The 27,316-nt window shown below is 53.7% G+C and overlaps 7 protein-coding genes across 7 annotated transcripts; 3 read left to right on the top strand and 4 right to left on the bottom strand.

Annotated features, from left to right (window-relative positions):
• Positions 1–110: 110 nt before the first annotated feature.
• On the top strand, positions 111–3,529 carry CCMA1212_001403 (uncharacterized protein; the record flags this gene model as incomplete). The annotated part of the gene is made up of 4 exons (XM_073698829.1): positions 111–116; positions 282–655; positions 911–2,663; positions 2,720–3,529. 4 exons carry the CDS (start codon positions 111–113, stop codon positions 3,527–3,529), a joined length of 2,943 nt encoding a protein of 980 aa, XP_073562286.1.
• An 894-nt stretch (positions 3,530–4,423) lies between these two features.
• CCMA1212_001402 (Initiation-specific alpha-1,6-mannosyltransferase) lies at positions 4,424–6,048 on the bottom strand (the record flags this gene model as incomplete). The annotated part of the gene is made up of 4 exons (XM_073698828.1): positions 4,424–4,601; positions 4,686–5,176; positions 5,273–5,670; positions 5,856–6,048. 4 exons carry the CDS (start codon positions 6,046–6,048, stop codon positions 4,424–4,426), a joined length of 1,260 nt encoding a protein of 419 aa, XP_073562287.1.
• Positions 6,049–7,759: 1,711 nt separating this feature from the next.
• CCMA1212_001401 (Mannosyl phosphorylinositol ceramide synthase SUR1) lies at positions 7,760–8,785 on the bottom strand (the record flags this gene model as incomplete). The annotated part of the gene is made up of 1 exon (XM_073698827.1): positions 7,760–8,785. The coding sequence occupies one exon, from the start codon at positions 8,783–8,785 to the stop codon at positions 7,760–7,762; it is 1,026 nt and encodes a 341-aa protein (XP_073562288.1).
• Positions 8,786–11,244: 2,459 nt separating this feature from the next.
• On the top strand, positions 11,245–12,460 carry CCMA1212_001400 (N-acetylglucosaminyl-phosphatidylinositol de-N-acetylase; the record flags this gene model as incomplete). Its single annotated transcript, XM_073698826.1, has 4 exons — positions 11,245–11,554; positions 11,706–11,896; positions 11,963–12,030; positions 12,127–12,460. 4 exons carry the CDS (start codon positions 11,245–11,247, stop codon positions 12,458–12,460), a joined length of 903 nt encoding a protein of 300 aa, XP_073561899.1.
• A 2,747-nt stretch (positions 12,461–15,207) lies between these two features.
• CCMA1212_001398 (Ribosome assembly protein rrb1) lies at positions 15,208–16,769 on the top strand (the record flags this gene model as incomplete). Its single annotated transcript, XM_073698825.1, has 2 exons — positions 15,208–15,409; positions 15,508–16,769. The coding sequence occupies 2 exons, from the start codon at positions 15,208–15,210 to the stop codon at positions 16,767–16,769; spliced, it is 1,464 nt and encodes a 487-aa protein (XP_073562669.1).
• Positions 16,770–17,053: 284 nt separating this feature from the next.
• CCMA1212_001397 (Polyamine transporter TPO5) lies at positions 17,054–18,746 on the bottom strand (the record flags this gene model as incomplete). Its single annotated transcript, XM_073698824.1, has 2 exons — positions 17,054–17,943; positions 18,023–18,746. 2 exons carry the CDS (start codon positions 18,744–18,746, stop codon positions 17,054–17,056), a joined length of 1,614 nt encoding a protein of 537 aa, XP_073562662.1.
• Positions 18,747–20,156: 1,410 nt separating this feature from the next.
• CCMA1212_001396 (4-hydroxy-2-oxo-heptane-1,7-dioate aldolase) lies at positions 20,157–21,231 on the bottom strand (the record flags this gene model as incomplete). Its single annotated transcript, XM_073698823.1, has 3 exons — positions 20,157–20,554; positions 20,614–20,806; positions 20,881–21,231. The coding sequence occupies 3 exons, from the start codon at positions 21,229–21,231 to the stop codon at positions 20,157–20,159; spliced, it is 942 nt and encodes a 313-aa protein (XP_073562663.1).
• Positions 21,232–27,316: the final 6,085 nt, after the last annotated feature.

Below are 27,316 nucleotides of genomic sequence, written 5' to 3'. Positions count from 1 at the left end.
CCCTCGCTCTCCTCTTTCCTATTCCCTTCTTTCCCCATCCACCGCTGCATAGCATCAGATTGCGCTCTCGCCCAGTCTGGCCTCCACCAGCGCTGCCTCGGCAGTTGATAATGGCGGTCTGAGTGGCTGTGTGTGGCTGCGTCTTGATGCCGTGCCGTGTGGTTGAGCTAGCAGATGAGACATCGCGGCGCTTCCCAATTGATTCTCCACACCCGTCCTCCCCCCTCCCCCAGATTGTTATCCCCTGAGGAGCAAACATGCCCGCTGGAGCTGCAGTGCAGCCGCCGTCCTCCTCACGACCCCGTCGACGGGAGCCAATCCGTACCGATAGCTACCATGCCGCCGAGAGCCAGCAGACTGATGACAACATGCCAGCATCCCGCGAGTCTGACTCCCGCCATCGCAGACGTCGCCGAAGAGACGACTGGGTCCGCACGAGCAACGACAACATCCTCTACCGCCCGGACGCCCCTGTCGCCGACGCTTCCGCAGCTGCCGCTCCTGTCGCTGCCGCTGACGATTCGGTCGACCCCGTCTCGCGCATCCCAACACCCCCCATTGGGCCCCGAAGGACGCGGCCTCACTCTATCCACGTCGTCAGCTATCCCTCGGGCTACGTGCCTCGTGAGCTCCGGACCGGAACTTCTCCTCACTCGTCCAGAGCCCGTCTCGAATCCAGCGGCAGTCCCGCTCCCAGCACCCCGAGATCATCAAGGCCTTCTGCTTCAATCGGTTCCAACGCCAGGACGTCGGAATTGCCCGTCCGCTTGGCTCTGACTCGGTTTTTCCAATCATTGGCCAGCGACTCTGTGTCCTCGGTCGACGTCCCGCAGCACACCGCATTCCCGGTTGGTATCCAGGCCATTCCGGCCACCGAGTACCGTTCCGAGTCGACGTCTCGCCATAGCAGCCACGCCCATCGACCTCGTAGCCACCAGTCGCATCGCTCCCACGAGACCACTTCATCGTCTCGCAGGAATCGTGAGCCAAAGCAGCAGGGCTCATCCACCAGAGACCGTGACGCCGCCCACAAGCGCGAACACCGTGACCGTCGAGACAACCGCGAGCAGCCGCGAGAGCGACCACGCCACAGGGCATCTTCAAGGTCCTCCAGGTCGAGGCCTAGGCATCGCGCCAGTAGCCACAGTCGCAGCCGTCACGCCAGCCGCCACTCCGGCCAGCAGTCCACTCGCACCCGTCAATCTTCTCAGCATCGCCGCTACCCTCCCAACAGCATGGCCACCGCCAGAGGTGTGGTGCCCATGAGCACCTATCATCTTGGCCACCACAATAGCTTCACATCCATCCGAAGCTCCAAATCCAGTGTAAATGCCGTCGTGACCGAAGTGACCAAGCCCGTCGCCACCGGCAGCGGAGTCGCCTGCTCCATCCTTCTCGCCGAGCCCAACGTATTCCTGTCGGGCTTTGACCACAACGGCCACGAGCACCGGGAATCGCGCGCCGGCACTGCCCTGCTCAGAGGCAAGCTGCAACTCACCATTAGCAAAAATGTCAAGATCAAGGCTGTCCAGCTCAAGCTGGTTGGCCGCGCGCGGACAGAGTGGCCCGAGGGCATTCCGCCGCTTAAGCAAGATCTGTTTGAGGAGGAAACCCTGCGGACGCAGGTCCTCACATTCTTCAACGCGCTCAATGAAGGCTGGGAGACAGAGTACGGCAACCAATGCACCTACAAGCTCAAGGGCGGTTCCGCAAACTCGAGCAGCACCATCCTGACAACCTCACCCGGCGTCTCACCGTCTCCGTCGATGCGAAATAATCTGACGGCCAAGGAATTGAAGAAGCTCTCTTTGCAAAATGTCCAGTCGCGCAGCTTTGGCAAGGGCGAGAGCGGAGTGGTGACACCCACTCAAGCCAAGGGCTTCAAGGTGTTTTACCCCGGCGTCTACGACTACTCTTTTGAGCTCCCCATCGATCACCACCAGCTCGAGACCACCAAGCTGCAGTATGCTTCGGTCAAGTGGGAGCTACACGCTACCGTTGACCGCGCCGGCGCCTTCAAGCCCAACCTCCACGGCGTCAAGGAGGTTCCCATCATCCGCTTGCCCGACCAGATGTCGCTCGAGATGTCGGAGCCCATTTCCATCAGCCGCCAGTGGGAAGACCAGCTGCACTACGACATCATGGTCTCTGGCAAGAGCTTTCCCATTGGGTCCAAGATCCCGATTGCCTTCAAGCTCACTCCTCTAGCCAAGGTGCAAGTTCACAAGCTCAAGGTCTACATCACCGAATCCGTCGAGTACTGGACCAGCGACAAGCGAGTGACGAGAAAGGACCCGGGGCGAAAGATTCTGCTCCTCGAGAAGACGGCTGGAAAGGAGCTCGACCCTGCATGGGCCTCGTCCGAGGTGGTTACTCTCCGCGGTGGTGAGCTCACGGAAGAGCAGCGCCGCGCCGCCCGAGAGACCGCCGCGAGGAGGCGAGCAAATGAAGCCGCGAGGCGGAAACAGGCTCCAGAACCGCTGCCGGCTCCCGTGGATAATCTCCTCGGCGACTTGGATCTGGGCCTTGAGAACATGTGGGGTTCTACCGAGATTGAGGCCAGTGTGCAGATTCCGACATGCGAGATGATGGCCAAGAACAAGTCTCTCAGGCTCCACCCCGATTGCAGCTGGAAGAATGTCAATGTCTTCCACTGGATCAAGGTAAGTCTCTCCCAACTCCAAGATATACTTGGTCACGAAATGCTAATTCCCATCAGGTGGTGATGCGCATCAGCCGTCTCGACGCCGAGGACCCTTCGGGCACCAAGCGCCGCCATTTCGAGATCAGCATCGACTCTCCCCTCAGTATTCTCAACTGCCGAGCCACCAGGGCAAACACGTCTCTGCCCGCCTACTCCGGCGAGATGAACCGACCTTCTCCGTATCAAGCAGCTTGCGGCTGCCCAGATTCGGCAACCATTGCCATGGAGACTTCCCCGAGCTCCTCGACGGGCACTCTCCCAGATCCCGAAGCCCTGGTCGATAGCATGCCCGCACCTCCTCAAGCCGCCCACCTGCATTCTGGAGCTCCGTCGGGAAGCTCAGGGGCGGTAGGTCGACAAAGCCCGACAACGTGGTCGCCCGAACATTCTGCTCGGCCGATTCATCTGCTCCGAGCACCCAGCTTCAACCCTCCCGCCTTTGATGACGATACCGCGCCCCCTCCGGCAGGCACCATAATGTACGACGGAACTCCTGCGGATATCCCTCCGATCATGACGCCGCCTCCACAGTACGACGCCGTTGTTGGCACGCCCAGTGTCGACGGCCTCGCCGACTACTTTACCCGGTTGGCCGAGTATGGCCTTGGTGACGAACACGAAGGTTCCGGATCGGACGGCGACGAGTCACCTGCGCGAATCTTGGATCGAAGCGGCCGCGTCAACGTGGCACACCCACGAACTCCCGGCGGCAGGAGGATGCCCAGCCGAAGCATGGAAATCTCCCGGCCGCCCATCGATCTCAACATGACTTCTCTCCTTCAACAACAACGCTCTGCTTACGGACGTGAGGGCGCACAAGTATAATGTTTAACCAATTATTTACTGTTTCTTCCGCATCTATTACGATATTTTACCCATTTTCGCTTTCGGCCAAGTCCCACTTGTCGAAGCATGCCATGTCGATGTATGGAGTCATAGACGATTTTGGGACATCTCCCGCACTTTCTTTTGTTTTGGATACAGGACATGTTTTTGAGGAGAATGGCCATCTGTGCTTTGGGTATGGCGTTTTGCGGGCGGCATGAAAGACATCTGGAGATGCATCAAACATACCCCGGGGCTGGGATTGGCGGCTTGAATGGTTATATGAACACGCGATGATTAGAGTTAGTATTCATAGTGTTTTAGTAACGATGCGCCTCTGTGCGCTTAACCTGCTCATCTCTGCTGTATATCTTGCTTAAACTTGAAGTATATTGAACTACCTTCCCATTACCTGCCTCTCTTCATGGCGGCGTTTCTCACTTGGAGAGTTTATGATAGGAGTGAACAAGTGTGGTGTTATAATGCTCACTTGCCATCCAAAGGACTCTTTACATTATTGATTACATGGCGACTTGGGTATAACTAACGGACAGTATCCCTCAAAGTACCGGGGGCGGTGGTGTAAACGGACGGATGAGCGAGGCTGGTATTGTACATGTATGTTGCTGTCGGTCGAGAAAAACTCAAATATATGTTCATAGTAGATCTGGCAATGAAGTTTCGAGAGACTTGTATATGCGATACCCGTGGCAGTGCCATTCTCGGATCATGTTGGTGACGGCTAAATCCTTCAAATGCAGCATCGTCATGCAAGCGTAAAGTTGTCAAAGATCCGCCCCTTTCTCTTACACGCACACATACTCTCTCTCTCTCTTCATCTTCCCTCATGATGTCAAAGCAACGAACGTGAACGGCTGGAAGACGAAACCGGCTTCATGACCCAACGACCTTGGTCCAATCCCTACACAGCCCAAACACCGTCCGACAAAACTTGCCGTACTCGACCAGCCAGTCAAACTTCTTCCAGGATCCGAGCGCGTGGTGGACGAGCCGGGCGTCTGGATGCGTGATGGGCTTTGAACCCATGTTTCCGTACGTTCCGCGGCCGGGACTGAATTATCATGATACCTTGTCAGCTTCTTCTCCAGTCTCAAACACGTCGAACAAGAGGCGTAGAGCCCGTTATGTTATTTACCTGAAGCCAGTGATGGGCAGAACAAGCACATCCCGCACAAGCTTCGCCCTCCCCCCATCCTTCAACCCCGTCAAAGAATTCCACCTAAAATTCACCTCCCTTTCCAGCCACTGCATCGTCGCCAGCGTCACCGCCGCAGGACCCGTCCTCGTAAGAGGATCAGCCCTACTGTCACCACCACCACCCGCCTCCTTCTCCAGCCGCACCTCGGCGCGCAGGTTGTCCATGAACTGGCCCAGCGCGGGGTGCCCGGGGCTGGACGCCAGCGCCCACTGGGTGAGTTGGATGGGATACGTGTAGCCCATGCGCCAGTAGGTGTTTGAGGCTGGATCTGTGTCTGCTTCGATGCCCCAGATGAGGTTGACTGGCTTTGTGGTGGTGGCGTCGGAGCCGTGGGTTTTGTTGGTGAGGTCATCGGTCCAGGGGGTGAGATCGGACGGGCCGATCCAGGTTGCTGGGGGGCGGAGGGGTTGTGTATCGATGTCGGCGTACTATGTATGCATGGCGTTGTTAGAGATGATTTGGAAGATTGTGAGGGATTGATTGTGTGGTTGTCATTTGATGTGTGAAGGATGTGTAGCACGTACAACGCCTCCCAGGTATCGACACGTCAAGACACGAAAAATGTCCGCCCTCTCAACGGGCGTAAACACACTGTTAAAGTCACTCGTGAAATCTCTCTCATACTCATCCATGAACAAGGTAATCCCCTCATCGTCCCAGAAGAAGTACGCCATTGGCGCGGTGTTATTCTCGAGAGACACTGCATACTGAAGCCACTGCTCGACCCAGGGGATAACCTCAGGTTTCCATGTGTTGATTTTGGAGGATGCGCTTGTCTGGTGCATCAGCAGGGGAATGTGGGAGTAGGCGAGCTGTCGCTCGGGGTGGGAGAGCGCGGCTTTGGAGGCGACGAGCGCGGCGTCGAGGATGGTTCTTGGTGGAGGATGGGTGGAGGGGATCCAGTCTGGGGGGATGTACCAGGCTGTTTTTGAGGGTGGATTTACATTGGTCAAGTCAGCGGTAATGTTCAGTTACTCAGAGATAGAGAGAGGTAGATACATCTGGGACTTGTTGATGTTCCCAGCTCCGGCAGCCGGATCTTTGAATGCCACCAGATCCGAACGCCACAAAAAAAGTCAAAAGGGGGGGGGGACAAGAACAGCTCACCTCCTCCGATTCCGTCAAAGGAATGGATGTGTTTCCATACCAGCGGATATTGCTCCTTCAACTCTCTGGCGTCAAATCGGGGCGATGAGTCCTCACGTCGGCCGGACAGGATCCAGAGCGCCGCTGTAGAGGCGAGGCCGGCGACGAGTATGAGCCGCAGCCGCCGGCGGAAGAGGCTGTGCGGGAGGAGCATGGATTTGAGAGGAAGATGACGTCCACTTTTGAAAAAAAAAAGGGGGAAATTGAACTTCTTTTCGTAGAGGCGCCGAGCTGAGTATTGGATGGAAGGGCTACTGGGAGAGGCTCATGGCAGGTGAGGCCTGAACTTGCTGGAGAGGCGCTGCACAATGGGAAACAGTCCGTTTCTCACAAAGGTCTAGAACCTGATCAAGCATAAGCACCAATGAAGCAGACACGAGGTGCTTTGACCAAGGCAGACCAGACCAAACATGCAAACAACCCCTGAAAAAGACGCGAGCCCAAAATCCAACTCGCCGCAGATTTCTTACAAAGTAATAATACCAAGCTCAGCCCCCTACCAGAGAAAAGAACCCCGGGGGGGGAGGGGAGGCCCAGGACTTGGTTAGTTGCTTTCTCGGCCCTTTCCCGAATCTGCTGGCAGGGGCCCCTTTCATTCGCTGCTCACTTTTTTTTTTTTTTTTTTTTTTTTTTCGCGTCAAAGCTTGAGAAGACAGGGTCTCGATTTCAATTCGCTTCGATATCCCGAGCTGCGGCTGTCGTCGTAGTGGCTTGGAGGGGGGGTCCAATTAGGTGGCGCAGCCGAGACGGGAAGAAAACGGGGGCAGCTGAAGGGAAGGGTGAAGGGGGGAGGAGGGTGAGGAGACGTAAAGATGATGAGATGACAGGCGACTTTGATTCACATGGGAGAAGGGAGAAGAAGAGGCAGAGTTGTGACAGTATAGGGGGGAAGAGGCATGAGAAGTAAGGTAGGCAGTCTGCAGAGTAAAAGCGAAGGGGCAGAAGAACAGAGGTGAGGTGGAGGGGCCCGTAGCGGGTACCTCTTCGAAAGACCCGGTACTGATGGAATATCCTACCGCTTGTTCTACGGCTTCTTCTCCTTCACGCGTCCTCGCAGGCCGTGGTCCTGCACTGGTATCACTGGAGTAGCCATACGACCCACGTGAGGCCTGAAGGGTACCGCTGGATTACTCGTGTAAGCCGAGTGCCGTCCTCCTGTGCTAGCACCCCCCGCTACCGTACATTGCAGGTAGAGCTGACGTTTCTCCCCCTCGTCCCCTGGCGCCAGACGCTACTCCTAGCGACTTTGCGAGGACTTTTTGCCCGCTGCTTAGCTCCAGATTCGAAAAAGCTTGGCAGTGCAGATCAAAAAAGCTTGGCCACGGCCTTGTATCTTGCGGCCCCCGCAAAGTACCGGGTACATGTCTCGAAAGCTTGCGTCTGCCTCTTGACACACTCCCTTTTAGTCTGTTCCCTATTAGTTTTGTCTCGATCTCCGTCGGAATTAACGACGCAAGCACACGGAGACGCGCGTATGCACGCTGGAATTGTATAAGACGATTGCTGTATGGTGCCGAATAGCCGGTTAAGCATCATTCGGGATGACCGAGATGCGAGTTGATGGAAACTTGAGGAAGAGTCAGTATAAGAGCTGAGGGGGGGAGTGGATGAAAATGAAGGCCACTTACGCTCTACAATCCAAGAATGGCAGCAAAGTACTCCGGAGGCTATTTGACACCTATACATTCAAGGCTCTGTCCATGGTATTATACGAGTGCTAAGAAACTATCAACTACTTGTACATGATGTGAAAATCCAGCCGCGGGAGTCTTGCAGGCCCTCCCTCGCGATATCTGTGCTACGCTATCTGTTGTTTTCAATATTCTCAATCTAGTTTATACAGCTCTCCAGCATCAACTGCGTGGTCATACAAGTGATCGATCACCCATGCAGCTACACCACACCCTTCGTAGCATCACCCTTCTCCTCACCAATACAACCAGCATGGCACCCACACCAAACCAGACAATCTGATGCAGCCTCCGCCCCAGTGACATGATGAACCTTGCATCGTACGAATGCCACGACGAGCTCCCCAGATGCTCGAACACCGGCGTCGTCACCCGCCCATTGAGGCTATGCAGCGGCCCCGGCAGAATCTTGAGCTGGCCCCGGCCGGGCTGCGGCTGCGCGGCGTGCACCACCGACGCGTAGTGGCAGCCCGTGCTGAACATGACCGTCGCGTAGGGCAGCCCCAGCCAGCGCTTGTTGTAGTCCTCCAGGTTAGCCACGAGGGCGCCGACGAAGCCGTTGCGCCTGCTGGCCATCATGAAGCCGATGGAGAAGCCGGCGGGGTGCGCCTCGGGGGCGACGAAGCTGAAGCGGCGGAGGGGCCCCAGGGCGCGGCGGCACTGGAGGTCCATGTCCAGCACGGCGCCGCCGTATTCGTAGAGGAGCATGTACCGGAGGGCATCGATGCGCTCGACGGGGTACGCGTAGGTGTCCCACATGTGCTTGAGGTCGGGGAACTTTTCCGCGACGAACTGTGAAGCCGTGTCGTCTGTCCAGATGTGGGATTCCCAGCCGGGGTGAATGTCGATGCAGCTCTGGACCGTGTCTTTCCACTCCGTCCTCCAGTGCGTGCCATGGCTGCCGAGGGCGATGTGGTGCAGCACGGGGGGGACGAGGTCCTCGTAGGGGGCGGCCGAGAGCTGGTTTATGCTGTAGTTGGCGAATGTGACGTCGAAGGCATCCCGGTCCTGGGAGAGGATGAAGCTTTCGTGGTCGGTGGCCCAGGTGGCGGGGAGGGCGAGCAGCGTCCAGGAGGTGTAGAGGAGATGGCGGAAGCAGAAGATTGCTGCTAGGAAGCTCAGGAGGGCGAGCGAGAGGAAGGTTCGTGCTCTTCTTTCGAGTCGTATGGTGAGGAAGCTGGAGTCGCGGGCTGTGATCATGATGTCAAGGCTAGAGGGTTAGTGTTGGGATGACGTCCAAGGACAGAAAGGGGGACTAATGGTGGAAGGTTGAGTTGGTCGGCGGACAAAGTGAAAAGATAGCGAAGATGCGGTCGATCTTGAACAAAACGTTCAACAGCAAGAAATCAAAGGAATGAATTAGAATAGAAGGGCATATTTGCACATGAAAGTTCAGTTAACCATGGCTTGCGTAAAGAAAAATAGAGGCGGTGAATATAGTCAAGGACAGGATCAGTGTTATGTGTTCCTAGGTTTCTTGAAAACAGCTAGTCAGAGAGTCTATTCCGAACAAACAACAGTAGCCCTTGATTTGTTCTTCCCTCTCATCACCCACTCGGGCCATCTCGTACTTCCGGCATACTCTGACATAGCCCCCACGTTCCACCCATTGGGGGATCTCAGTAACACCTCATTGGACAGAATGGGCGCCTGCGAATGAAAAGAGGTGAATAGAGAGCAGTAATAAGGAAATGGAGCTTGACCTCCACCGACCAGGGAGATCAAGTACGAACAAGCTGGCGTGGATCGCTAACCGTACCCGGATTACGGCCACGGCTGCAGAGTGCGCCCCATGACGAACTCACCCCATAGTCCCTGCTCCTCGCCGACATCTTCTTAGGACGTCTATCCCAGCTGTGGGTGCAGAATGTAGTGTGGTGGTCCAGGTCACAGAGGGCTGAATCTCAGACACTGAAGCATGGTGCCAGTCTTGGTGTAAGCTGCTTCAACCGTGCTTACGTCCAAGAAGCCTGCCAGTCTCCATTAGTTGCACGCTTTCTTTTGCTCAATTCGATATACAACCGCTTCCACGAATCGAGAGTCTATTTGCGAGCAGAGCGAGAACGGCCTCCCAACGCTAATTCTTCCTTTACAGCCCTGCAATGATAGGGATAGTATAAAGGGAAGCCATTTGGCGTTCTGAATGACAAGGAAAAGCCCTCGCTAGGCTCACTCCTTGTATCGGCCCATCACAGTGACAGGATGGAAGCCTACGCTAATGGCTATCGCTTAACCCGTACCGTCAGCAGCTTAATTTGCTTCCCTAAACAGATGAGCTCCTGATCGTAGCATGGAGCAGCTCGGTCGACTATCAAGCTGCCTTGCTATGACAAGGGTTGCTAGATCAGCCTTGGGCCCAGGGCCTCCGGAAAAGGCACAGCCTCGGCCGTCGAAGCTCGTCCGTCAAAAGTTCGTCCGTCAAAAGTTCGTCCGTCTTAACTGACGGCAATGAGGCCAGAATGTTCACCCCCCAAAGGCGGCAACATTACACGTCCCGACCGAGACGAAAGCCTTTTTTTTTTTTCCTGTATTCTCCTGTCCAATGCCATCAATGCTGGATGGAGGTATGCGGTTTCGGCTCCTCGGCATGGGGAGTCTGTGGCTTTTCTTAGCCTAGAGATGCTGGGCTTAGCTTGGGATGATGCCCGGCACATATAGTACTAGGTATTTACAGATCGCAACGGAACCTCCTTGGATCATGATTGCCTGGATACGGTACATAGGCACCGTAGACCATAAACTGTCTTTCGTTCCTCAGAGCTCAAGATAGTTTTCTCTTCAGTCATGTGAAAGCCAATGTCTCTGGGTAAAGGGGGGGCTGTGCGTAGTACAGTCACGTCCAGCACGCCCCTTTTCCCACAAACACGAATAAGGGACCTCAAGGCAACTGCCAATGCTCATCAAGTCGTTTCGTATTCTTTGTCCTATTTCTTGTCGTTGACGAGTCCAAAGGGCCAAGTACCCGGCGCCCATTCTTCAACCCGTATGTTCGTCAGTTCTTCCGCCTTGACAGGGATCACAGGCGGGTCTCATGTGTCAAACCTATGCACCTGACAGGACCAAATCTGTGCCTTGCTTTGACCACACTGCCGAAAAACTCGTGCTTGTCACTGTCTTTTCTCTTGTTGTATTACGGAGTACTCCCGCGCATGGTGGAAAAGTCCAAATACTTGCATACAATAGCTGAATGCGGTTGTGGCACGCCCCCCCCCCCCCGGACGAAACCGTCGAATCAGCATGCAGTTGGAATCCTCCAACCCTTGCCGTTGCAACTCATCAATCAGCCTCACAATTGGGCTGCCAAGCGGGAAGACCCAGTTCAAGCCCTCTTTTTGTGGCGTCGTTCCAATGACCTCAGCGAGGCTGTGCTGCTGTTTCCGGGGGGAGTCTCCAATGCCACGTCGGTGTTGCGTGTGTGTGCGTGCGTGTGTGTGTGTCTTGGGCGCCAGTTTTCCGTTACTCATCAAGCTTACGCAGGACTTGGCTGATCAAACAACCGGGCTTTTTTGGTGGTGGTTTCTGAAGCTTTCGACGTTTGTCAACCCTCTCGATAGTCCCGCTCTGACGCGCGGTCCAAGCTGCGTGTCTCTCTCTTGTTACACCTCTCTTTTCCTTCTCTCTTGTCCATCTATCCCTTAGAGCTAGCAGGGGGCTAAGCAATGGCACGCAAGCTCCGCGATACCAAAGCCTTCCGAGCCTGCCATTGGTTCGTGGCCACGCGCAGTCGACGCCGCGCCCTGTTCCGGGCGGCCCTTGCGGCCCTCGTCTTTCCCGTCTTCCTGCAGTGGTTCCTGGCGTACATTGTTGGCAGCGATGCGCGGCTTCTGCCGCCGGAGCTGCTCCGCGCAAAGAACCTGCTTGTCGTGACGGCGCATCCCGACGACGAGTGTCTGTTCTTCTCGCCTACTATTTTGGGCATCCTTGATCGGAACCGTGCCGTTAATGGCGGGTTGCTTGTTATGTCGACTGGTTAGTCGCCTTCTCTATTTGCTTCTCTTTCTGAGTCCCCTCTTCGTTTTATTGTCCTTGTTTCTGTTTCTTTCGGCTTGAGTATCCCGCGTTGAGTGTGAGAGGCTGTGCTGAGACAGACATGTCGTCGTCGACGTTTGCCGCCTACCAGGAAACAACTATGGCAAAGGCGATACGCGCAAGCAAGAGCTCAAGGGGTCGTGTCAGGCCCTCGGCATCAACCCATCGAGGTGTGAGGCCTTTAACCATCCCAGGCTGCAGGACAATCCCAAGGTGTGGTGGGATACGGCTTTGATTCACTCCATTGTGAGGGAGTATGTCAAGAAATGGGACGTTGACGCTGTAAGCCCCCTCCAACGATGTCTAGGTTATTGCTATAGAAACTGATCCAGACTTCAACCCAAATAGATCATCACGTTTGATGAAGGAGGTGTGTCTGGACACATCAACCACCGAGCTGTCAGTGCAGCCGTGAGGTAAGCCATCTCTCGTGCCGTGTTGTTCTACACATCTCAGCGGTCCAACACAATTCTCTTTCTCTCGTCCGTACGACTTACTCACAGTTCTCCTAGCGAATATGTGACGAGCACCAAAGACGCTCCTCCCGCATACAAACTCGTCACCACCGGCGTCATCAGAAAGTACACGTTCCTCTTTGACCTGCCACTCACGGCCCTCGACTTCTTCTGGCGCATCGTCTCCGCGGCTTTTTACCCGTCCGTCAAGGCGGATTCGGAAGTCACCTCAAAGGCTCTGCTGGCCAACTCATTGCACCGCTATGCCTTGACGCGCGCTGCCTTTGCGAGCCATGGCAGCCAGTACTCGTGGGACCGCCACTTGTACATGATTCTGAGCCGATATGTGTGGTTTAATGATCTCAGGCGGATACCGGCAGCGTCGTCGTGACAGTAGCCCCATGCTAGTAATGATGATTTTCTCGGCTGGACCTCAACTTGGTCCTCGAATACATGTACATAGAATCATGCCAAGGATGTTATTAATACAAGACTTCGTCGAAACTGTCCAGTCTTGTTCCCCGTACGTTCATAATAGCCTTGGCTCTCTCCCAGCCTCCATCACAGCCTTTCCTCTGTGGCGCAATTGGCTAGCGCGTCTGACTGTTAATCAGGAGGTTGGAAGTTCGAGCCTTCCCGGAGGAGACACTAGCCGTTCAAACTGGTTGTTTTCTTTTTTTGGCCCTCATTTTAAGACTTGAAACTGAAGGATCAAGTGGGCAAGGTTGAAGTAGCTTCTAGAACTCCAATGATCGCATCGGGATGAGATGGTGTGATGCTGTCATTCTTTAGCTTGGCAGTAGTTTGGGGGAGGATTTATGTAGCGGTGTATCAGAGCCTGTGAGACGTGGGACCACTAATGCAACCGTAATCCTTTACACCAGGTACAACAGCCACAAGTGAACCCTGAAGCTTTCTAATCTCTTCTTCGGACTGTTTCATCCCAAGTGGACACGCTATTGAACCCATTGCTGCTCGAGCTACGCTGTAGAATCCTCAGACCAAACTGAGGTGGAAGTCTCTTCCTTCTCACCGAACTCTGGATCAACTCGGCCTGAACTCCGGAACAAGAACTCATACCGGCGTTCAAATGCGACAAGGGAGATTTCGTCAAGACCAGAAAAGAAACTCTGGTCACACATACCCCGTCACGCGTCAGCCAGAGTGCCAGATATTCCACTCTGAAGCAAAGAAATGAAGAAAGATCCAAGCTGAGAAAAGGGGCTGAATCTCTGGGACAAAGGGTCGTGGAAGCCAACGAAATACTCAAGAAAAAAAGGGCTATGCACCTGGCATAAGCCCAGCGATCCCGGTCACATGTTGCTCAACTACCTTGTTGTTGAACCTGCTGTTCATGGGATGAGGCCTTTTCAGAGGGTCCATGTATGACACGAAAGCCAAAAGTCACATTATACCATTGAAAGTAGGTCGCACGGAGCTGATGAGGTACGGGCTGCATGAGTTAATCCGCCTGCGATTGATGAGGCCCTCAATATGCAGAATTTCATAAACGGCAACACCTCGAGATGAATGGCAGTAAGCTGCCCTCCACTCCACAGTAAAGATGGAAATCTAGCCTCGAAAATTGCTTCTCGAAAGATCTAAGCTGTTGCTTCTGTGGTTCGGGTCTCTGCAACAACACAGGGCTGGTGAGAGTGTTGAACACTAATGTTTCTGGAACATCAAGGACCTTGTCAATGTCAATATTGAAGAAAGCCTTGGGCAGATTTTGCACCTAAATTCGGCCTTGCTAGTCACTAGCAAGCCGGTATACCGAGCATCAGTGCTGAGCTGAGCAAAGGGGTGTCTAGCTATCAGCTTCTAAACCAAAGAAACGTGACTCATGCGGCTTCAGGATGACAGCATTGATCCCTTTTCCTAAGAATAGAGGTGCTGGGGTACTTCTGTCCATATGAAATCCCTAGCTAGAGATCACATGGGACGAACTCAAGACCTTCTGGCATTCTAACTAGTCGGCGACTTACACCACCAAGGACCTGAGCGTCCTGAGACATGGTGAAGCGGACTTCAACACAGCGACCTAAGCCCGATCCTAGTACTTTGACAAAACAAAATCTGAGTTACTCAGAAAGATGCAACCTCCCAATATGCTGTGAAGGTTTGTGAAAGTCACATTTGAAAGGATAAAAAAGTATGGCTATTACACGTACCATTTATTGGCTGATGAGTCGTAAGTGCCAGAATAGTCTCTCCTTTTGACAATGGCAAAGGAGCTATTCGATCATCGTCGGCGAATTAAGATGCTTGCCTCACTGGGCAACAGACAGTTTGTGGAAGTGTGAGCCCGTGCCGTATGAGAATTGTAGTTCTTCGGTTGGAAAGCCAGGCAAGCGCGCAACCTCATCGTGGACTAACAATAACGAATCCTTCTTTGAGTTGAGACTTTGATAGATGGCACTACGTTCCATTCAGCCAGCAAGTAGCCCCTAGTATCTATGAATAGAGTTGGCGGCATATAGCATATTGCCACTACTGCCTACCCGGTGATAGATATCTTTCAAGGGTTCCCATGCATGTAGCCTTAACAGAAATCACGTTCTGTGAGGAAGGAGGAAGATCGATCACAAATTTGACTCTCAATACCCAAGTGTTCTCGGGACTGTCACAGAGGAAGAATGCTGCGAGTGGTGTCCCCCAATTCCTAGCCCTATATAACAACATGGATGTGAATACAAGACGTCCGTAATAGTCATCGGCTATTGCATAAGCCCCGCTACTAAAAGAAGCAGTAAGAGCACATGCAAGTATCAACAGTAGTGTCAAAGCAGTCCAGAGACCAATTTATTCATAACTTGGCCATTATAGCGATCTTGATGAAGAAGAGAGGAAGAGAGGAAGAGAGATGGAGGATCTCCGCTTTACCCAATAGGAGGCGTTGGGAAATGCACCGCCACATAGCGGGGTCCGTGTGGCTTGCTATCGCCCGATAAGAGACCTTCAATGGATTTTTTTCTAGAGGGGCTCAAAAAAAATGTTGCTGCACAAGAATCGCAGTTCAACACCATTGATCTCCAGTGAGTGGATGCGCGCGCACATTGGCTGACGGTATCTCGTATCTAACTGCGTTTCAGGATCGAATAGGTGGTCAAGCGAATAAATCACACATCACAATCAACCATGGCGAAGCGCACAGCAGACGATCGCGAGGATGCGCCGCTCAAGGGCGGCGAGCGTCCCGAGCAGATGGACGTGGACATGGACAAGGACATGGGCGAGTTCGAGGACGAGTTCGAGGATGAGTTCGAGAGCGAAGACGAGATTATCGAGGCTGGCGTGGATGGACGGCCAGACGCCGAGAGGGAGGCTGAGGAGAAAGAACGTGAGTTGTCCAGCAGGTCGCATCACAGACCGTTTCCGCATCACTCGCAAGGCATTGCAGTAGGAATTCCATGTCGTTGACCGAGGACGCCTCAACAGATGCCATGGAGGTCGACCAAGGAACCTTCATCGTCGGACGAAGCAAGCTAGAACCCGGCCAGACGCTGGCGCCCGACCTGACGACGTACGAGATGCTGCACGGCCTCAACACGCCCTGGCCGTGCCTGTCCTTCGACATCGTCAAGGACTCGCTCGGCGACAACCGCAAGGCCTACCCGCACACCATGTACACCGTCACCGGCACGCAGGCTGAGTCTGCCAAGGCGCACGAGAACGAGCTGCTGGTGCTCAAGTTCAGCGGCCTGAGCAAGATGGACCGCGGCGGCGACGACTCCGATTCCGACGACGACGACGACGAGGACACGGACCCCATCCTCGAGAGCAAGTCGATCCCGCTCAACTCGTGCACGAACCGCATCCGCTCGCACCAGATCCCCAACCAGGACCCGTCGCGGCCCCCGACGACGCTGACGGCCACCATGACCGAGTCGGCCAGCGTCTTCATCCACGACGTCACCCCGCACCTCGCCTCCTTCGACGTCCCCGGCACCGTCATCACCGCGCAGCAGAACAAGCCAATCTCCACCATCCGGGCGCACAAGGCCGAGGGCTACGCCGTCGACTGGTCGCCCCTCGTCCCCGGCGGCAAGCTGCTCACCGGCGACAACGACGGCCTCATCTACCTGACGTCGCGCACCGACGGCGGCGGCTGGGTCACCGACAGCCGGCCCTTCCAGGGCCACGCCAGCAGCGTCGAGGAGATCCAGTGGTCGCCCTCGGAGCAGTCCGTCTTCGCCTCCGCCTCCAGCGACGGCACCATCCGCATCTGGGACGTCCGCTCAAAGTCCCGCAAGCCCGCCATCACCGTCCAGGTCTCCGACTATGATGTCAACGTCATGTCCTGGTCCCGCCACCAGACCAACCTGCTTGCCTCCGGCGCCGACGACGGCACCTGGGCCGTCTGGGACCTGCGCCAGTGGAAGGCCAACGCCAGCAAGCCCCAGCCCCTCGCCAGCTTCAACTACCACAAGGAGCAGATCTGCAGCATCGAGTGGCACCCGACCGACGACTCCATCGTCGCCCTGGCCGCCGGCGACAACACCGTCACCCTGTGGGATCTGGCCGTCGAGCTCGACGACGAGGAGAGCAAGGACACGGCCGGCGTCAAGGACGTGCCGCCGCAGCTGCTCTTCGTGCACTACCTCAAGGACGTCAGGGAGGTGCACTGGCACCCGCAGATTCCGGGCAGCTTGATTGCCACGGGCGAGGAGTTTAGCGTTTTCAGGACCATTAGTGTTTAAGGAGAATCAAAAGGGGGGGGAAAAGGGAAAATGGGGGAAGGGGAGACAAAAAAAGATTTTTCTGGGCCTTTATTCTTGTATATACCCGTTATGACCATGGGCATGCTTCGCTGATATAGAGAGCTGGGAGTGTGCAATAGATGGATGAGTTACGACATGCTACGTGGCCTTTATGTCTGATGCTTCTAATGAAGGGACTCTGAAGCGGGCAGAAAGAGTACATGCAGTAGAGAAGCGAAAGACGTCTGGAAAGGGGTAATTCATATTCTCATTATGGCAACGTTTCACTTGAGATCCTTCTCTGTATGCGCCGGCGGTGACTCTGACCCGGTCCCCTCATGGTCGCCCACCGGCACTCCCACCGTCGGAATGATGCCATCCTCTCCCGCACTCCGGACGGGCGGACCGGTAAAGTTCTTGCGCGCATACGCAAAGTACCAGATAAACGCAATCGCCCCGAACCCGGCAAACACCACCGAGGCATAGTTCATCGTCGTGGCATCGACCGGCAACGAGACTGGCATGCAGAATATGACGACGGAGAAGACAATCCAGACGATGCAGATGCCGTTGATGATGGGGCCCATGACTTTGCCCAGAGGATAAGGCGAGTGTTGCACTGCTCGACGGCGCTGGACGAGGTTGACGAGGACAGGAACGCCATAGGAGGTGGACAGACAGATGGTGGCGACACCGGTGAAGGAGTTGAAGGCGGCGGAGGAGCCGAAGTAGATGCACCCGAGGAGGCAGTCGACCACCGTGGACAGGACGAGAGCCCAGATGGGCATGTCCAAGGACTTGTTTACCTTGCGCCACAACTTATAGCCTGGAATAGCACCGTCTCGCGCAAAGGCGTAGGTGCATCGCGAGGCAGCGGTAAGAGCGCCAACGCCTGCAAACATGAGAATACCAAGGATCAGGAACAACAGGCCAAAACCACCAGCTGAGGAGCCAGTGACAATCTTGAAGAGCAAGCCGATTGGCTGAGAGTTTGCGACGGTGAGCAGGGTCTGGACGTCGGGAAGGACAAAGAGGAGCGGGATGAGGTAGATGACGCCGGTGATGCCTGCGGCAACGACGGACAGGACAATGGCCTTGGGAACTTCGCGCTCGGGGTTCTGCACCTCTTCGCACATCGCGGCAACCATGCCATAGCCGGTGAGAGTATAAGCGGCTGTAAGTTCAAATGGTCCAGCGGTTAGTACCCTCGATCTGGCCCCAAAAGAAAGCAGGGAACAGCAATGGGAACGTACCTTGAAGAAGGCCAACAAAGAACGACCATCCAGTTGGCCATCCACTGCCTGAGGCGTCATAATGGGCAAATACGAATTCGCCTGAGCGCCGGTGATCGGCCATTGTGAGCAGCGTGATCATGATGATGATGACACTGGCCGCAGTCCACCAGATGCATATCTTATTGATGAGGTCCAGATAGCGCGAGCCAAAGGCATTGACCAGAGCGCATACCAGCATGACGGCCCAGAAGCACAGGACCGTCTGCCACGTGTTCGCCACAAAGTCTTCGTTAAAGATGGTGATTGCGCTGAGAATCAGCTGCGCGCCAGAGAAGTTGATGCTCAGGGTCACCGTCCAGTTGCCGACGAGTGTAAGCCACCCGTCCACGAAGCTGACCAGCGGCGCCCATTCGCGAGAGCTCAGCATGGCAGACCAGTAGTAGACGCCGCCCGCGGTCGGGAAGACGGCGCAGATTTCGGCGAGAGAAGCAGCGATGCAGACCGAGATGAGCGAGACCAGGATCCATCCCCAGAGAACCGTCACGGATTGGCCATTGGTCAGCGTGATATATAGGGTGGTGCTGAGGCCGAACGGAACGGCCATGATGGCGAAGGAGAGGCCGAGGATCGACATCATGGAGAGGTGACGAGGCAGTTCGGCCTTGTAGCCCAGAGAGGCGAGGGCTTGGTCGGCCGTTTGGGCACCGCTGCCCACGGAGGAGCGGCGACGACGAGAATCCATGGCCGTCTGAGGCTCTCGCCGGTCTATGTTTCGATGCTTGCGACTCAATTGGCTGTTGTCGGTGAGGAATCGCTTCTGGGTCGAGCCAGGGCGCTTATGCCTTATCGGTCGAAGTCGTGTCGAACGTCAGCCAGAGGCAGATGAAGTGAGAACCGGAACCAGAGCGCCGCTGAGAATAAAAGAAAATCAACAGAGAAATAGGGGAGATTGAGGGAGGAAGAGAGAATTGAAGCAGCTGGAGATGGACAAGGCACGGATAAGAGAGCCCTACCCGTTGTCAGATGCTATCTGCGCCCATGCCGCAGTGGTTCGTCCGATGACGATGACCGAGGCTCTCCCTGCTTCATGTCCTCCTACGCCCTCCGCAGTTATGTCGCTGTCGCGTGCTGGCTAGGTGCTTAGTTCGGGCCCTAGTCGCGGCCTCATGCTCAAACAAGGAACAGCGGCGCCGATTCTACAGCAGGCATTCGCTGGCTTGACGATAAGCTTGATCCCCCTGCTGCTCCGTGGCGTCCAAAGCACGTCAGCCATGACCCGTCTCAGATCCTGCACATGGTAGTATGTCTCGTCTTTGAGATCTGAGAAGGGTGTATAAGACACTGGTTCCTGCATCGTACATAAGTATCATCATAGCCCTTGATTTTTCACAGCATAGCCGTCGTCAGTCTGCGCTGAAGCCAAGCGACGACCCGATGGCACGAGCGAGCATGATAAGAATGCAGCAATCGGACCGCGCGAGTCAAGGTTCGTCAATCGACCAGGGGATTAGCCCAGCCGTGCAACATTCCAGCCAATCCTCAGCGCTCGCCACCAGTGGAATCTGCGGGGAGTCCCGGGGGGCCAGGCCAGTGCTGCAGCGTGGAGATAAGCATGCTGGGAGCATTGGAAACGGGATGCTGATTGTACGTGGAGGCGTATTGTCTTTCAGGCGCCCTTGGTTCGATTCGACTCGAGGTGAAGGTTCGCAGGTCTCGCAGGCGTCCCACATGGCGCGCGATAACGGCGCCCTTCCCCAGATCCGGAGCAGCACTAGAGGGTTGCTGTTATGTAAACGGTGCGGAGGTGATGCGATGCTGCAGACAGGCAAGATGACATGTGTTGTTGGATTGTTGGAACGACCTGCTTCTCAGCTGAAGTGGTGAAGATTCAGTAATGTGCAAAGGTTCAGAATTGATCGAGTGTCATAGCTGACTAAACAATAGGACATGATCTAAGGTAGGTAGAGAAGGCACTCTCAACAGCTGCGGTTGCCGTCTCCAGCAGCTGCTGGGCTTATTACATCATCCATTTTTTCTTCTCATCCTGTATTCCTTCTCTCTCTCCTCTCCTCTAGAGACTCATTTCTGTCTATCCCTCACCACAACCGTCTCTTTTCCATTTCATCAGCTTCTCTTCTAGGCAGCAGCTGATTTACGACTTCTCACCATTGACCGCGTGTCCGTTCTGCCCATTGACCTTCTTCTCGAACTCCGGCGCCAGGAGCTCTCGCCCGATCTTCAGCAGCTCGCCCATGCCCGCCAGCGCCACGGTGTCGGCTGCAGTGATGACGAATGACATGCGCTCTGTAGCCTGCTTGAACATCTCTGGACTGCCGAGAGGAGGAGTGGAAAAAGCAAACCCGCCGTAAGGCTTGTCATGTTTGTCCAGGACGTCGAAAAACTTCTGCTTAGCGGCCAACCATTCGGGCTCGTTGCCGCCCTGGCCCATGTTGCTGGGCAAGTTCATCTCTACGCGACAGTCGAGTGTTCCAAGCCATACGATATCGATGTCGGGCACTTCAGTGAGGATGGCGTCGAGGTTGTTGATGCCTGATGGACGGGTCGAGTCAGCTACGGCAGATCTCAAGCCTCACGGAGTGAAAACTTACCAGCTAGCGATTCAATCTGGATCATAATCGCGGCCTGGTGGTTCATTGCCTCGTAAATATCCCTGCCCGGCTCGAATGTCATGTCTGTGACGCCTCGCATGAGCCGGAAAGGTGGTGCCGAGCGGGTGCCGTTCTGCTTGGACCCGAATTTGGCTGCTGATACCACGTGCTTGGCTTGCTCGACAGTCTCAACCTTGATTCGATATCAGCCATACCATCCCGAACAAGGGGCCCTTTCCAAGGCGGATCTCATCAGCGGCTCCTTACTTGGGGAATAATGATGCTGGCACCGGCATCCAGCGCATATCCAATCGCCGCATGGTCGTGCCCCGGTACCCTGACGAAGGGAATCGTCCTTCCCTGGCTCATGAAGATTGCCTCGTGAACAATGGTCGTCATCGTCTCGACGTTCATGCTGCTGTGTTCCCAATCGACCCAAACGGCGTCATAGCCGATGGGTGCCAACCAGCGCGTGATCTTTGTGGATCCAATCCCGCCATAGTATCCCAGCAACGGGGGGATCTTCTTCTTGTGAGCATCTCGGATGGCCTGACGCGTGAGGTGAGGCTGGAAAAGAGAGGGCGCAGCATAGGCGGCCATGCCCTGGGAGGAAGCCATGGTGAGCTGTGTATGGATGTGCACGAGTGGTATCGACTGAAGCTGTTGGGCGAGGTACTGCTGTGAATTTCAGGGAGTTGGAGAGGTGAAATGTGAGGTCTGATGAGATTTTGAGTGAACACTTCGCAGTCGGAGGTGGTCACCCTTCTTATAGCTGCGATACTTTGACCTCTCATCCAGCTCGACTACTCCCGAGCTTCATACTCTTACAAAGCTTACCGCCCTGTCAGCATAACTATCTTCTCGTGAGAGGGTCAGCTAACGTTCCCTTAGTAGGCGATCGCGGTGTGATAACAGCCCCCCAAATCATCTTTCATTAGATCAATGGCTTTTTGACACAGTGGCTATCTTAGGAAATCGAACAACCAGGTCAAGGTTTCAAGCAGCAACATGTGCATTGATGGCCAGACGAAGTATTTGTCAACCACTGGGGTTACTGCACTGTACTCACGGCTTACTGTGTCCGCAAACCCAAGGGTTCCGCAAGGGCCCCTTGGCCATCCAAGGGCTACATACCTGTCTACGGACTTAACGGAGAGGGAACAAGCCAACCAGCGACCAGTGTGAAGAGGGAGAATGCGATGCGATACGCCACAGCTTTCTCCTGGGTTGCTTTAGTCAACACATCCACTCGAGGCGGGCAGTGAGAGCGGCCATGCCTAAACGCTTGTCCGTGCGATACGCGTTAATACGCCCCTGAGGATTCTCCGCGTGCCTGGCTAGGTAGCTCTGCTGTCCGAGCTGGAATGGATTTCCTCCAGCTCGCAAATTCCGTTTGGTTAGTGCTCAGTTCCAGGAAGAATTTCACATCATTCAACCGCTGGCAGTCTTGCGAGACGGCAAACACACCCCAGGTTGACGCTCGCATTCGACTGCCCAGTAGAAGTCGCTTACATGCAATCACACTACATTCAGGGTGTCGGGAATAGATTGAGACTCCTGTTCGGCCACACGGATCCCGAGAAGCTGGAGTCCGTGGAGATCTTTGAAAAAATGTCAGTCACTGTACTGTGTCTTGCGTCTCACGTTGGATGACCAGTAAAGTGGCTTGCGACTAGCGCAGCTGCAAGATGTTGTCCGTCTCACCGGTACATACTATCCAGCTCGTTTCCCTTTGCGATAGGGCTGAGGCGGGGCGACAGGATGCCAAATACCACCTCAGTACTCAAAGAGTTCGGGTGCTTGACAGTGTTGTCGGTTGAACACACTTGCCACCTCGAGTCGGCTTTGCCCAACTCTACGGAGTATCCTTTTCCTTCTCTCCGTCATTCATCGCTATGAACGAACCCTTTACGTGGGGGAGACATTGATGCAACTGGGGGACCGCCTAAAAGGGCCTTTGTCATACACTAAACGCCTCCTGTCAGAACTAATGGCCTCGCAACCACATTCTGTACCTCGATCACGTGTTGGATTCTAGACACCGGTGCTTGTCTAGCATGAGGTACACAGGGGATCATGTTCGTGTCGTGGATCTTGATAATTAGGCTCTGCGGACCGGCTCTTTCTGCTCCACTCCTCCGGGGCCAACCCAACGTTAGCCGGGGCAGCTTTTGTTTGGTCTATATCGATATGAAAGCCTGAGAGATTCTGTACAAATCAGACTTTCAAAGGGGGCATTGGTACGACAAGACTTATAGATCCCGCGGTTGATTTTCACGATACCCTGATTTCCAAATGAACGGTATCATTTTCCCATCCGCAAGGCCCCTGAGAGCCGTAGCTTGCTGAATCACTTATACTGTCAGCACCGTCTGAACTCTATCGTCCTGGACGCAGCCCTTGGCTGTCGGAACCCTGAACCCATAAAGCCCTTGTGGAGCCGCCATATGAACCCAATACGGTGTAACTCTGTAGTATGTCCTCTTTCTGTCTAGTATCTTTTACTAAAAACGCGGCTGAGACGGCAAAGGTAATCGAAGCTTACCTTATCTGTTTGGTATGAGTTGAGGTGGAATCAAGTACCACATTCCTTTAGGTTGACTGCTGACAAACTTCGTTCGATGCGTACATATCATTCGTTATCAACCTATATAAATAGAATCGTTTTAAGAGCTCAATGCGGGATGTGGGATATATTTCGGTGTAATGCTCCAGCGAGGCACAAATCATGTCCCCGAGCTCTACACCTGTGTGTCATATGGTTCGTTATCAAGCACTCTTATACCGTAGACTATCCTGCTTGATTACGAAGGATATAGGACATGGCCATTGTCCCCGGCGTTACGGGAGCAATACATGGCTTCCTTGTGTTTCACCTGGGCCCCGGGAGGCATTATTAGGAACTCGATCATACGCGTGTATGCTTCGTATAACGTATCGCTTGCATGAGGTGGCGCGCTATTCCAGGTTGAAGTCCGAAAATGAGGTGACAGCTCGGCACGTTTTCCGTGTGATTGCAGCTTATCATCGGCCTTACTGTTACGGAGGAGTATAGGTTTCCTGCAGAACCCTACGTTTCTGCCGAGTGCCCGATCACGGATTACATACATGCATCCATGCTCCCTGGTAGAGGTTAATCCTATCGCTCACGATCAGTAATCACCAATCTTTATTACTCGGCAAAACCGCAAACGATTCGTTCAAAATGTAGCAGCACTATATTTCTCGAGTCAGATCAATTGCTTGACACTATGTTCAACACCACGAGATACCGGTTAGAAATCCTCATCCCACCAATTAGTGCTTATTCATCATACCACAAGTATACATGCAACAAAAACGTTCAACATACAAAGAGAGAGAAAATTGCCCTGAACGGAATTCGAATCGCAAAATCACCAAAGGCCCGAGAGCCGGAGGTTCATGGGGTGAGGAACAGGCACATGTTTCCTATGTGAACACGTCCGGACTCCGGGGTGCCGATGTAGGTGGCGATGTGTGTTTTGGGCAGTCCATCTGCGGCTTGCTCGGCTTGGGCGGGAATTCCAGCTTATTCCGGGAGCCACCACTTCCGAGTATTCGGGTTGCGTGGCTTTCAGTAGAATCCGAGGACAGCGGGGACGGACATTGTCTGGGCGATTTATTAAGCATGGGGTTTAGTAAAGATGACTTTGCAGATGACTACGTATGCTCGAATTGTTTTGTTCCCGAAAGGGAATGCCTTATCTGTACTTGTCGGTAGGTGTTGTGGACAGGGTAGGAAAATGTATGAGCAACTTGGTTACGGACAATTGCCTCTTTAGTGAATGTCCGCATATTTAGCCAGGGTTTAGCTTATTTGGCAGGTTAAAGCCTTTCGGGTTTTCAAGAGTTGAACCTCTTCGTTTTCATGAGTTGAGTTGACTCAGACTTCAATGCATAGTCCTCTCCTCGCAACTGATCGGACTTGAATGAACTGATTCATCACGTAGGCCTTTAAGCCCGATAGTTTCTGTTTTTGCGTCAGAATGAGAGCAGCGGTAAGCAGCCGCCTTGCCGTGGCTTGAAGATTGCGGCAAACGAGCCGCAGTTGGTTGCCTGTTCAAGGTTAAGGGTTGGATCTGAATCTCCCATCACTCACAAGGGGAGATTCGTATGCCGTTTCCGTGGAGGTTCATGATACCCACGCATGAGTTGACTGTTGAGTGAGCCCTCCATTCAATTTTGCATCTTGCAAGGGTTTATGTAGCTGATAGCTGAGGACGTCTATCAACCAATCAGGTAACATGATGGTTTCGTGGTCTAGTTGGTCATGACATTTCGTTAACAACATCTGTTGACACCACCGAAAAGGTCCCCGGTTCGAGCCCGGGCGAGATCATCCTTTTTGCTGTTTGGCTCATTCGGTCTGGAAAACGAGTAGCTATCTCTTTTTCTTCCTTTGTCATTTTCTTTTCACTAATCATTAGATTGTTGTGTCGTTTGTGGGCGAACGGAGCTTGCTGTTTTATTCTTCAAATGGCCAGAGAGCGACCCAGGGGAATGAATTTGCGGTGTGAATCAATCTATTTGTGTATGCTATGTTCAGAACTTGGATGAAGGTGCCTGTAAACAACTAAGTGGCGTAGAGCTCTCTCATGTGTCTCTAACGTTGCTGATCGTGATATCATCCCAGAAAGACGTCTAAATGCTGGCTGGCTAATTGCAGAATTACAATCCCCATTACTGAGGTCTTTAACATCAACGGCGTTGCACGGGCACAGCAGCAGACTATAAGGGATAGTTTAAATTTATCTTTCGGCATCACAGCCTAAATCGCCAGGCGGACATTCGTATACTATCCTTATCCACGTTGCGCCTCGAATCTAGGGACAAGATTGACAGAACTTGGTTTCCAGTATGACGGTCGTTTTGACAAATCGGTTCCCTAACATGGTGACCTTTTCGAGGTGCATAATCGGTCGGAACTAGTCAGACGCTTATCGTTGATCAACATCGGGTCGCTGTAGTCGAGCATATTCCGACAACCTGCAGATCACGCAGTCAAGCTTGTGAAAGAACCTCTGACTTCAGGTTGCCTACCTAGCCTTTCCGTCATACGCTCTCCAAGCTCACTTTTATTCCTCAAGTTCTGGTCATTTCCCGCTGTATGTATACGCCGCCAGCAGCGGTATTGCATTCTCCAGTGTTTTGATTGTTGGGCATGACATTTCATGCAGCCGCATCCAACGTGGAGCACTTCTGTTCATGTGCTGACTCCCACGTTTCACAGTTGCAATCCAACGACTCCGCATCAGCGATAGCAAAGATCCGCCTAGCTCACATGGCCCAAAAGACCGCATCAATCCTTTCCTCCTTCAATTTGCCATCTCCATAGGGCTGAAACCACGAGCGGTCATACAAGGCTGAGCTAACGCGGTGCAAGTAGCGGTTGCTCCATAGCCGTAGCCTGATCTGTTAGGCTTGCGCGAGGGCGAGGAGCGTGAGAAAAGGTTTCTGATTTTTGAAGGATCTGTGGGAACGTCTGTCCTGCTTGCTGGGTCACGGTGTTGGCCTGTGTGGGCTTGTGGACCTGTGGGAATCCTGGTTGATGACAGGAGATGAAACTTTGGACATGGGATATGGAAGCCAGAAGGAAGCAGTTTCCGGGATTGCAGTTGCAACTAGATGACAAATAGCACCCAAGAGTCAAGGCATCTTTCAGATCCGTGGAGAGAGAATGCTACTCTGACGGAGTCGTTGTAATGGAAGGAATAAAGAAGATTCTCGAACCGTACGATGTCCGACTGCACAGGCAAACAGGGTCTATCTCTGCGTCTTGATAGAGCCTAGAGTCTGATCGACGTGGATCTTGCTTGTCGCCGATAGCGACTAGGCGAGGATGAGTAACTCAAGACTTGACAGAGCCCATTTTTCTACACCATATGACGGCATATACGATGAAGCCTATGGGTGACTCTTGGAGGATAGCCTTGAAGTGGACAACTAGGTCAGAGAGGGGTCTGCTCAATGTGTAGAAGTTCCCATGACTACGACCTGCATGCCTGGGCATTGATCCCATACCTACTACTATCAGAACTAAGTTGCGCAGCGGCTAATCAGTGTTAACCCAAAGACTCATAGAGAAGTGCACATATATAGTTATTAACAAGTTCTTCTCGTCTAACTGATCTGCTCAAGTGTCTTTCTTGCTTAAACAGTGTCTTTTAACCATGTCTTCCCATGTGCTATCCCGTGATGATGCATCATATAGTAGATATTATGCAGACATACAAACGCATGTTCGAGGATTCCAATGTAGGATAATAGAAATAATAGAATCATACAAGAATCTATAATTTTTTATCATAGAGTGAGTTGTCTGAATGCATTGTAAGTCTTGTCCGTCAGCAGTCACGCCGACTTCTTTGCTGACATTGAATGCCGCGCCTTTCTGTCAGCAGATCAGCCTATTCCGCCCTTCGGCCAACCCCCATCCTCCGAGAACGATGAAATGGCGCAGAGAGGGAAGATTGCATTGCCATGGTTTCTCTCCAGCTGAGATCCCTTTCGGCTTTTGATCGTCTTTGTCCAGGCCGCGTCACGCTGACGGGATTGTGAAGGATATATAAGAATGGGTTTGAGAATGCTTCATGTTGGTCTATCAGGTCGAATCAAGACATTGTCCAGCAAACAAGCAAGGAAACAACAGAGCACGCCATTAATCAAGCATTCATCGTCTACT

Source organism: Trichoderma ghanense (genome assembly GCF_004382785.1).
Source record: "Trichoderma ghanense strain CCMA-1212 chromosome Unknown scaffold_1, whole genome shotgun sequence".
Lineage (NCBI taxonomy): Eukaryota > Fungi > Ascomycota > Sordariomycetes > Hypocreales > Hypocreaceae > Trichoderma > Trichoderma ghanense.
This window is presented reverse-complemented; position numbering and strand designations above follow the sequence as displayed.